Source organism: Amphiura filiformis, chromosome 12 (genome assembly GCF_039555335.1).
Source record: "Amphiura filiformis chromosome 12, Afil_fr2py, whole genome shotgun sequence".
NCBI classification, from domain to species: domain Eukaryota; kingdom Metazoa; phylum Echinodermata; class Ophiuroidea; order Amphilepidida; family Amphiuridae; genus Amphiura; species Amphiura filiformis.
In genome coordinates, this window is record NC_092639.1 from 17,088,992 (window position 1) to 17,101,242 (window position 12,251).

General features: G+C 37.2%; 1 protein-coding gene across 2 annotated transcripts; it reads right to left on the minus strand.

Moving 5' to 3' along the window:
* Positions 1–617: 617 nt before the first annotated feature.
* On the minus strand, positions 618–10,942 carry LOC140165880 (uncharacterized). Of its 2 annotated transcripts, XM_072189223.1 has the most exons (4): positions 10,711–10,941; positions 6,041–6,655; positions 5,274–5,965; positions 618–2,505 (listed from the first exon to the last, which is right to left on the minus strand). In XM_072189223.1, the coding sequence occupies exons 2-4, from the start codon at positions 6,651–6,653 to the stop codon at positions 2,260–2,262; spliced, it is 1,551 nt and encodes a 516-aa protein (XP_072045324.1). In that variant the 5' UTR covers positions 6,654–6,655; positions 10,711–10,941; the 3' UTR covers positions 618–2,259. The 2 variants fall into 2 exon arrangements, with proteins under 2 accessions (XP_072045324.1, XP_072045323.1); XM_072189222.1 differs by having other exon boundaries at positions 5,274–6,655; positions 10,711–10,942.
* Between the last annotated feature and the right edge of the window lie 1,309 nt (positions 10,943–12,251).

A 12,251-nucleotide genomic window follows, 5' to 3' on the forward strand; every position in this document is an offset into this window, starting at 1 on the left:
AACTCATTAACAACAATAAATTAAGCAAGTTTCCAAAGTATATGATTTGTAGAGTGAACTTTTGCAAAACATCACAGTGTTATTTTGCAATAATATATTGATTTAGACAATAATGGCTGCTTCGACCAACAATACCGCATCTACCCTTAAACTATACTTTTTCTGAATCGTTATTACCAGAGGAATTATTTTGTGCAATTTGACCAAAATACCTGTAACCCATTGAACCGTATTGACCACAACTTGTTGTACATATATGTATATATGTAATGATACATTCTAGATGATTCAAACTATTATTAATTTGAATTGTTAATACAAGACAAACAATTTGGGACAATTGTGGTTAAAATCTAAGTATTTCTTAGGGTTTGACCCATGTGGAGCCCAAAATGTGAACTTTTACCGTTTTGCTTATAACTAGACTGAGAACCATACGTTGCAGATAGACTAAACTATCCCTTTTCTGAATCTTTTTGACCAGAGGAATAATTTGGTGACGGTTCGAACAAAATCTAATCAAGTTTGACATTTGACCCCTTTATGACCTTTTAGGATCATAACTCTTTTTGGAGCAAGATGCATTTTTGCTACCAAAGTAAACTCCTCAACAAAAGTTAGGAAAGTTTTCAAGCATCTATTAGTTTCAGATTTGCTCAGATTATTTGTGACATGTTCATATCGTGTTACATATCAATGGACAGCTAATGTATTCCCCTTTACAATGACACCGCATTTGAAGCAATCACCCTTTTCGGCCGAGTACACGTCTTGTGAATGAAGTGGGGTCTCAAACAGAATATGCCAAATTGACCATTATTCTGTGCTCAAACAACACTAGTCACTAACCCTTTCCGTACTTATATAGAGTTCTCTGTAATAACTTCTCCCATTTAGGTTAAAGCCATAATGTACTATCTTATAATATGAAATTGGTTAATTGTTTTCAAACCTGATTTTTTGGCATATTTGTAATGTCCCAACTTGCACCTAAAAGGAATCAGCCAAATTTGTTGTGTTTGTAGATCAACAGAGCAAGAGTTCGACATAATTATGACTTTATGTCATCCCATAGAACTGCATGTTAAACAGCCAAAATAAGCAGTAGAGTTTCTTTAACTTGACCTTATTATTTCAGCTCAAAATGGACAGAAACCCTTCCCGACAATTATTACTAGTATTATTTCAGCAAGTACAGTATCGAAGAACAAATCTAAAATTTGAAGGAAGTCGTACATTTAAGGCTTTAAGGTTTGGACTTATTTCTGTTGGTCTCCTTGTAATAGTCATTGGGTAGCTGACTTTGTTGATAATCTAGACTTCAGTTTTCCCCTTGTTTTTAGGCCAGATTTCTTACTTCAAGACTAGAGTTACAAGTGGTTGATGAATCTGCCATCAACACAATGTCATCGGCAAACCGTAGGTTTTTCAGGGTGTTGCCTTGAATTTTGATTCCAGTGTCCAGGTCCTAAAGCTGATGACTAACTCTAGCAGTATGTTAAAGGAGGATTTCGTGATCCTAGCCTCCTCTTTTATGACATTTTTCAGTAGATATCCACGAAAAAAGCTGATTCCCAAAATTTCAGTTGATTCCGTGCGAGTTATGCTTGAATATGGGTAATACACTGCTCCATAGGCCACTGTTGTAATTTCGTTCTGATATACCAGAACGAAATTCAAATTTGACGATATTTTTGCTAAACGACCAATTTTTGGTACATAAACATTATATAGCCAGAGGTTTCCAGTGGTATAAAAACCTCGACTTTTTTGAGAAAAGTGGGGGGATGAGGCTGTGGATCACGAAATTTAAGTAATTCTGGCAATAGAATGCATTCAGCGTAAAGGTTGCATACTTGCATTAAAAAAAGGTGCGGTAAATATTCCATGTGTTACATACTTATAGGTAATCATTGTTCAAAACATCTGTGAAACTTTTGTGATGTTGAAGGAGATCCACATTATTAATGTACATAAAACCATTCATATTTTAAAATTATTTACTATTAAAGCATTGTTGTTTACAACGTTGTTTCATGAAGGCCAGTCTAGCAGACTAGGTCAACCTACATTCATTTGATGAGTTTTTTGTTTTGTTTTTTCCTTTGACTATTTCTTTCTTTTTTTAAAATTATAACACACCCGGTTATTGTTACGCTGCTGAGGCGCGGACGCCGACCACGCCTATTGTTTTACTCTAGTTATTGTAATATGGCAATACGAGAATTGTAAGCAGCTCAAAAATAAAATATGATAAACCTATTTTCCATCCAAAAGGTATCCCGTATCGGAGCTGTCATCAGGCATGCTCATTTTATCCAATTCTACATCATATTCATCCCTACTAGCCACAGATTTAGCGTCCAATGAGACAGATTCAAAATCCGATTCTTCGTCGTCCGCGATTTTATAACCGGATATGAGCTCTTTATCCGAACCATAATTCTTCTTCCGTTTGTGGCGCTTCATTTGCTTAAGTCGGTCTACAAGAAATTTCTTCTCCTCCTGTTGATTGAAAGAAAACAAAAGGGAAACATTAAATCTACCATCTGCTACTCTAATAAACGTACTCTTAAGGGATCTAGAATGAGCGTTTATGGCGTTTCGACAGTATTTTTTGTGGGACATGAGAGCACCTCAGACGTATCGAATTGCATTCTGAATACGAAGCATGTCTTTCTGATATCAAATAATTTTCATTTTTGAAATTCACGATATAATACAAATTTTATGACAATATTTTTGATATATAACAGTCCTCGAAATAAATTTTATAAATCTAATGATATATTCTTAAAGTGTATGTAGCTGGGAGGAAAAGCCGACGATCAATTGAAAATTTTGACCTATTATATTGAAGATATGGATTGTTTTCCCAAAAAGACCTATTTTTTTTGGTGTTTTGGGGAAAAAATCCATATCTTCAATACGAAAGGTCAAAATTTTCAATTGATCGTCGGCTTTTCATCCCACCTACATATACTTCAAGTATAAATCATCAGATTTATAAAGTTTACTTCAAGTACTGTTAAATATCAAAAATATCAATTTTTAATGATTTGCCATAAAATGTGTATTACATTGTGAATTTCAAAAAATCGAAATTATTTGATATCAGAAGGACATTCTTCGTATTCAGAATGCAATTCGATATGTCTGATGTGCTCTAATGTCCCACAATAAATACTGTCCAAACGTTCATACCCCTTCCTCAACCCCATCTGAACTACCTGCCGATTGGCCAAAATGAATATTGTGTTCAATTTTGAACCAATTATCCATTACGTTTTGTTACCTGGGAGATTTGATCATGACTCATCTCCTTTTTCAACCAAATCGACGGTTAACTCTTGTGGTGAGGGATCAACATTTAACCACAAATTGCCTCAGGCAAAACTCACTTTCTGGGACTGACCAAATACCACACAAGGTCATTTTTATGTAACTCATTGACCATTTGTGTTATATACTGCCTCTAGCTATAATGACATCCTTGTGATCTGGTCAACTCATTGACATATACGAGCCTCGGGAGGGAATTCAATTTTTGATCAATTCTCTCCAGGTAGTGAAACGTAATGCAAGGAGGGTATTAATAAGATCGTCTGCAAATGCAAGTTTGACTATAAATAGTTGAAAGACTAGTCATAATTGACAATTGGCATGAGCATTTCAAGTTGTCAACCAATCAGAAATGTTGTTAGATGACCAAAAGACGAAAGTTCATAGTCACATCAGTAAAATTGTACGCCATAAGATCTGGCCTGAGAGATACAGTGGCATAACTAATATTTCTTAATATACATACTGGCTGCTGAAAACTAAAGCCAGAGAGACGGGTTTTACTGAAAAACATGAATACATCCCGCTCAGAGGTAACATTCCTGTCCATTGAGTAAAGGCCTCATCCCACCATGTACCAGTATCCAAGAAGTGAACAAGATTGGCTTGACTGTATTGTGGAACTTGATAGCGCAGTGGTTGGTGTGAGACAAGGATGCATCCTCTCTCCAAGCCTATTCAACATAATTATACCTTGAATTTGTTGACAGATATCAAGGGATTATAATCCAGATTGGCGCTATGGACGTTGCATTGGAAAAGCTCAGAATTTCCACCAATTATATGGCAAGAGCCTGCTGTAAATGGGGAACGAAATCAAGCCTACTAAATGCAAGATCATGTCAGATGACCCACGAGACATCATACCAATTGACAAAGTTGTCGATTTTGTCTTTCTGGATAGCAGTGTGTCAATAACAGATGTGGTATACGGCGTACCAGATTGGCAGCTGAGGCATTTGGAGGACAAAAAGCACAATCTTTTAAAAGATATCTCAAGACCACTCAAATGACCATCTACAGAATCCTGATATTATTCTTCTTGCCACCTTTTGAACTGACTCTTTGACATTGTGCGCGGAAAGTGTTTGAGATGAGATGTCTTCAGTCCATCCTTGGTGTCGTAATGGATAAGACAAGGAATGAGGCGATTAGGCTGGTATAATGCTTAAAAAGCCATTATTGTAACATTTGCTGGGGAGGACGCCCTCAACATTTTTCAAAATTCTGTTCTTACACGATTGTAATGCACTTCATTAGACTAATATACACTGCAAGAATCAAGACTTAAGGTGCTGTAGTTTTGTCAAAATCCGAGATTTTCAGTGAATAAAACGCAGGAAATCGTAGTCGAATACATACACGATGTCCATAACAAAGTACGTACACGTCCAAGGCTTCCCGATGACTTCACTGTCTCTATACCACATACCGGGACGCCTACCAAATGAAAAAAAAAGCAAGTACAACACGACATGGGTATGCCACTTGTGTTTTGTTTATTCTGTCGCCGGGTCGGCATGACGTCACGCGTCACTTGCGATAGATCACTGAGTGCTTTTGCCGATAATTGGCTGTTCCATCTCGGACACAAAGAGGACACTTACCATTGCACTCAGTGGGGAAGATCACAAAACATGCCATAAATGAATGCCTCTTGAAGAAGTAATTCCAAAAGTTTAAATATTTACCAAAGACAAAGCAAATTGGTATTTTTTGTGCCGAGAAAATTGACTTGAACTGAAAGCCCCTGTACGAACCAATAGAGTTTTCCCGAGGGCGTCCCCTTTGACAGACGCGAGAAGTGGGTAAGTGCAAAAGATAGAACAGTCCCTATCGAGATAATAGCAAATGCTTGTCTTTACTATTTTCTTTAGGAAAAGTTTGTAGACTTAGAGAACAGAATATTTGCTTTAAATATATATCCTTACCAATTGTTCCTCCTTTGTCCTTTCATAACACTTACATGAAATCATCACAGCAAAGAAAATAACCACGATGAGGCCACCAAACCCCAACGCAACCACGGCTTTGAGATTCAGTGGATTATACGGTGTTTCAAAAAAGAAGCAGTCTGTGGTGTTGGTGTTAGATCCATCGGTAATTTCAGGATGCTGCTCGTTCTCTAGGTTTACAGGTACAACGCAAAACATGTAGTAGGTGTGGTGTATTAAGTTATTCTGCGTTAAACGATGTATTCCACTCTTATTACTTCCATCAATGTATAAATCTGCTATCTTTGATTGTACTTCCAACATTGGTGACAGCTTATAGCCAACCAATCTGTAGGTTTCATTATTGTCTTTGTCTATTTGTTCCCAGATGATAGTGACAGATTGCGGAGTAATGTCTTCAGCTGTAACATTGGCGATTGCCACTGGGCTTAACGGCGGTGGGTTGGTAGTGTTACCCGATGAGGTTGTTGAGTTTATCATTTGTGAGTGTGTGGTTGTCAAACGCTTGGTTGTGGGGTTGGTCTTGAGTTTGCTTTCGGTTTTTAAGGTTGAATGTTGAGAAGCTATAGATTCGGATTTTGTTGTCGGAGTATGTTGATTATCAGTTGAAACCACATGTGCAGCTTCAGGGCCATTATTTGCAATTTTAGCTTTTTTGTTTGCAGGACCTTTACTATCAGTACCTTCATCAGTACCACTGTTTACATGAATATTACTGGCGTCAGAATTTTTGTTTGCAGGACCTTTACTGTCAGTTACTACTTCAGTATCACCATTTGCTAGATTATTGGTTACGTTCTCAGTAACTGCTTTGGGCTTATCGGTTGCAGCCTCAGTAACTTCTTTAGCAGCACCAATTTTGGGATTTTCGGTTACGCCTTCAGTACCTGCTTCAGTACCATCAGTTGCAGGATTCGTTGTGACCACTTCTTCAATACCATCAGTGGTAGACTTTTCGGTTACAAGATCAGTAACTGTTTCACTACCACCAGTGGTAAGATTTTCGGTTGTGCCCTCAGTAATTGCTTTACTAGTACTACCACCAGTTGCAGGATTTTCGGTTGCGCCTGTTGTAACTGCTTCAATACCTGCAAGATTTACGGTTGTGCCTTTTGTAACTGCATCAGTACCTGCGGGATTTTCGGTTGCGCCCACATTTGATGCCTCGGTTGTACCACCGCTGGCATCGTCATTGATTGATATAGTTTGTGAGTGCGGAAGACCTGTCGTGGGATCTATGGTTGTAGTACTTTCTGCTGTTATACATTTCACTGGTGCCAGTAAAATAGCACAGATAATTAAACACAGCCAACTTGTAACTGGTAGACCGAAGCAAGGTCTGGAAATAGCGTCCATATCTGTTGTAACAAATAGAAAACATTTTTAATAAGTGAACATTGCATAACTTAGGTGTAGATTTGTAAATTGATTCTATAAGGGAAGCATTGTGGAACGTTTTGTCATGCAAAAGATTGCCCACAAGTTGAAAAAGGTATCTTCAAAATATTAAAAGCAAACATATGCAGCAGTCGCGGTGTTTTTGCACGCTACCTATCTGGTAGATGTGGCATTTAAGACAGAAACATCACCACACGCAAATTAGGGTCAGGGGATAGGGGTTAGAGGTTAGGGGTTAGGGGTTAGGTTTAATGGTCATTGTCTTAGATGTCACATTTAACGGTAATCTCGCTGTTAATATTATAAATCATTACCAGATTCCTCCTGGGAGATTCCTATTGCTGCCGTCCCCAGAGGTACACGACTGTCCGACTACTTTGTGGCCGTACTCCAGAGAAGCCATGCAGTGCCAATCCAGTGTGTGTATTGTACGTGTGATTCCGATATGTGTACTCGAGCGTACCAACACGGGTACTCCAGAATACCGTACCAATGAAGTGGCTGGGCAGCAGTGTACCTCTGGGGTGGCACCAATAGAAATCTGGTTGTGTATCTTTAGAAACTATAACAAACATTGCATAATTTTTACAGTACTAAATTTGGAGTAGAAATAAGCCTACTTATTAAAGTCCAGTTATCCAGTAAATCCCGTCATCACTCTGTCCTATTGGTAATAATTTGTACAAGCAATGTTGTCTGAGAAATTAAAGACCCATTCAGTGATCCCAGCGCAGGTGTAAAAAAATTAAAATTGTTTATAATGCTTAAAAGTGAAGGATAAGTCATTCAAATTGTCATTTGATATTTTTTGAAATGGCAAATTTGGCACAAAACGAAGAAAACAGCAGTATTGACGAAGTTGAAGCCCCATTCAAATACATGTAGCTAATTTTGATACTGTCAGTATCTAAATTACAGATTCGTGTAAAATGTCTTATTTTGTCTTAAATACGCGAAATTAGGCGGAACCACTCGCAGGCTATGTTAGCACATCTATGACAATGACAAAGGTACCAAAATCTGAATTTTGATGATTTTTACGATCGTCCGGATGAGCAAATCACTGAATGGGCCTTTAAGTTTCAAAATAATTTGTATTGCATTTATGTTTCAAATAGAAAATGATTTTGATACTGATATATTGCAAACAACAGGATACTCTTAAGGTGACTCTTACCGCGACATGACCCAGCAAATTTGCCCAGTGTTTTGCCATTCGTGTCATACAGACAATCATTGATTTGAAATCTATCTATCAGTGGTAAAGTTATCATGTGAAGTGGATTTCTTACTCATGTCTCTAGAACTGAATAGTAAGTATGCTCAGAACTAGATATCACAAAAAGAAACTCTTTTTGAGAGGCCACAACTCAAAACTGCCGCACTTTCAAATTGAAAAATCAAAAGAAACCCAATTATAAATAAATGTTCTAATAATCTGCTAGAAAATTTAAAATTTGTTTTAAAACATTGTTTGAGCTGCATTTTTCAAGGAAAGGTGCAGTAAATTTATCTGATTTTATTTGAAGACCAGTCTGAACCCTTTCACTCTACTACTGTGAATGATACACAGTGTCATCGCCCCGATATCTTCATGGCAGAAATCGCCATGGTAGGTTGAATCCACAGCCACGCATGGCCATTTTGTTCCGACCTTTGAGACGCAAATGAGCCAAGGGCTAAGGCTACATCGACTAAGGCTACTGACAATAGCCTGGTGATTGACCTCTCTGTGTGTGAGTAAGCATGTATACGCCATTATGAGGTCAATGATCATATGCTTTTAGACTGCTTGCACGAGTGAGTGCAACTAGCCTACGCTGTACTATAGTTCGGCACATATAAAATCAGAATATTTTTGTCAGTTTTTGAGTTCAAGACGCACTCTTCTTTCTCAAGACGCTAGCTAACGACTATCATATCCATTGAACACGTATATTCAAGTGCAAGGAACCAAAACCAAAACCAAATTCTTTAGACTAAATCAATTATGGGAGATATTCATCATTTTCTACCCCGGTATCCAAAGATTTATCGTCTAATATCAAATCATGCATAGCACATTCACGTGTATCAATCCCGGGTATTCATTTCAGTGTCTCTGCTGTATAATGTAATTATTAACCGGGCGATGTCGGTGTGTGATATGCCAAAGTCCATAGGGTCATCAGCACCTTAAATATTATGGCTTATATATCGATCGCATATTAGGACTCATCATTGGCAACAGCTGGTGCGAATAGCAATGTCAAACACGATAATGGTAAATTAATGCTCTGCGTGCTAGCCATGCGCTTCAACGGAAAAAGTTGAAGTTTTGAAATATTTTCTCAAAATATCAAGAGCTATCTTAAGAACTACTGAATCAATACTAGGCTTGTTTGTACTCATTTTAATGCATTTTTCATGCTGATTCCAAATATGGTCATGAAAATTTACATTTCTGAAATTTTTGAATTTCTAAAAAAATTTTGAAACTTGTCGTCTGCAGTCGACACCCGCGTGAAGAGAGTTAAATGGCAATTATTGATATTTTTAATAATGTAACCTAATGAGGAATGCTATAAAATCATGAGTTTTGTTTGCAAAGATTTGTTTAAATGTACAAGCAATTTTTAATCCAGTAACTCTGAACCAAATTCGTGTGAAGCCTTAATGTTGAATATCAGAATTATTGATAAATCAAATGATACAGAATAGATCAAATTCAAACAGGTTATCTAAACTTGAGTATTTCACAAGATTAAGTGAAACGTTGATTTACATGTAACATTACGTTATTCTGCCTTAATAAAGTTTGCATTTTCACTTTACAAGTTAACAGTTGCCATTCTCATTATGTATATTTTGATGTATCCGAGTAATTTGATATGGTCATTTACTTTGTTTACAATTAGAATTATTTTATGAGAAATGGCATTTCCTCTCATGTAAAGCTATGCAATCACAACAACAAAGTCAGTCAGATCTATTATTATCTTGGGGATTCAGATAAAACCCTGTTGTTAAATCAGAATGCTAGATAGAACTGCTGGGACTTTCCAGTTTTACTAGTTTGGTATTTAATTAAGATAGAAGCAAGATATTTTCAGGGCATATTTATAAGAGTGTCTAAGTGTGCATTGTATAGGATTACAGCTATTTATAAGTGTTCTCAAGCAACATCAGTGACAAACCAGTCAATTGTTCTGCGTAGCTAAAGAGCTACTATTCCAGTCATAACCGAGGAGATTTGAAGTATGCCAAAAGGGCGCATCTTTCCCGAAAAGGGAATTCGTATCTTCCTTCGACTTGCTGAAGTCTGCTTTCTGAAGGGATACTCTGTCAATGAAAGGAGTGAATGCTGAAGTTTTGGAAGTTGTCATCTGTGCAAGGATTTTTACGCAAAGGATTATCTTCAAATCTACAGTGGACTTCGCTGAACAAGTTTAAAACAGGATTTACATCAGAGAATCGTCTGGATCTTTGAGTGCAACAAATCTTTTATCAAGAACACAAAGCTGGTGATATTCATTTGTTAAGATCTGTAATTTGTAAGTTTAGGCTATTATGTAGGTCTTGGTAAAAAGTGTTTTTGATTGCTACCCGAAGCAATATACATGGGTAAGCATTTGGCTTAAATAATCAATGAAATATTACAATTACGTTAACCCAATGGCTTACCACAAAACCTGCTGAAATTATTGTTATTTGTTTGTTTGTTTGTTTGTTTGTTTTGAGCTGTTTTGTGTTGTTTTGATTCGATATTTGATCAATGTTTATTTTTATCATAATTATTTAGACACACAACTTATATGGGGATATGTGATGATATGATACAATTCGCGCAAAATGCGTTTTAATGACAATATTTTAAACGTGAAAGCAAGAATTATGAACATATCCGACTTGAATCCCATAATTTATGCATGACGTGTCGTTAGAAGCCACAATGTAGAATGTAGACCGGCATTTAAACTATCGACTATTCTCGTCACGTCCTATTTTTTTTAATTAAAAAATATACCGAACTTACCGTTAAAGTTAGCTCAACCTGACTCGAGTACCAATTCGACGTATGCTTCTTACGGTATATATTCTGTCTTTGCCATGAAGCTGAACACTATATCACATCCTATTCATATACTAGTTAAGAGAATACTGCTATTAAACCAAAAGTCATTATATGCACTTGTGTATGTTGTGCTACGTTATTTTGTGATACAATCCCTATGGTGTCAGGTGTTTATGCAAATTAAGCCATAATCATGCGAAATTAGCAGCTTTTCAACTGTCAGCATAGACTCCAGCATTTAAATTAAAAGTCTGTCAACAGCATGGCAAATAGTATAGGTTTATATTTTTCGATATTACTTTCCATTTGACGGAAATCAAAAACAATGCACTGTCAGTTCACCCGTATTGAATTTATTGTGACGATAATACTTTGATAATGATAGTGTGGATGTTTCAGATGATAGATTGGGCTATTCCATTTAAAATCCACACTATCCCTGTGGACGATTTTGGAAAAATCTGCCACAGGGGGAGTATGAATTTCAAACGGAATGAACACATTAGCAGCTCCATTTATGTCTCACACTCCCTCAGTGGAAGATTCAGGTTGAAGCTTCCTCAGAGGGTGGATGAACTGCAAATGGAATGAACACATTAGGCAGCTCCATTTGAATTTCATACACCCTCTGAGAAAGATTCAACCCGAATCTTCCACTGAGGGAGTGTGAGACATAAATGGAGCTGCCTAATGTGCTCATTCCATTTGAAATTCATACTCCCCGTGCGGCAGATATTTCCAAAATCTTCCTCAGGGGTAATGTTGATTTTAAATGGAATAGCCCATTGCGCCGTTTACCACACAAAAATAACAGAACTAGAGCAAACTTTTAGTGAATAAAATGTTGCTTTTTATTCAGTTCTTGTTTCAACATACAAAAGAATAGAGGCCATGATCTGTACGGTACGAGAAAAATACCGCGAAAACTGCCTGTTATTTTAAAGAGAAATCTTGTAAATCTTTAAATATTGTCCTCCAAGTTTACAATTAATATTTCGAGAGTCGTACTCATCCCTACATCAATTTTATATGATCAAGGAATTTCGTTTCGATTTTGAGCTAAAGATATGCATGCGCGTATTTTTTTTTTGGGCGTGGGGGGGGCTTTGGGGCGCAAGCCCCGGGGTAAAAGCAGGGGACGGCCAAAACGAAGGGGCGGCAAAACTGGGCGGCGGAAGAAGAAGGGGCGGCAAAAAGAATTAGTAAAGAAAAAATGGCGCTATACATCAAAATGTGTTGCTTTTAGGGCGCTTGCGCCTAAAATCCTTTTATTTTTGTTCTTCACTTTTTCAAACCACCGACAAAAAAATTGGGTCAACCTTTTCGGGCTGTTGAGGAAGGGTCGGCAAAATTGAATTTTCTTCAGCCCCCCGGGTAGGAGCGGCCATGGTACGCCACTGATATGTCCAGCTCAACAACATGATACATGTAGTAACTTTACACATAGTTTCTTATTTTTTGTCTTACACTATGGAATGGAGTAATACACTGTTGTTGTCAGT

What these genes read in the sequence shown, in the direction of transcription:
- LOC140165880 (XM_072189222.1), bottom strand. Translation starts at nt 6,653, where the DNA reads ATGGACGCTATTTCCAGACCTTGCTTCGGTCTACCAGTTACAAGTTGG. An exon ending in GGACAAAGGAGGAACAATTG is followed by an intron (nt 2,506 to 5,273) that starts GTAAGGATATAT and finishes TTCAATCAACAG; the next exon opens with GAGGAGAAGAAATTTCTTGT.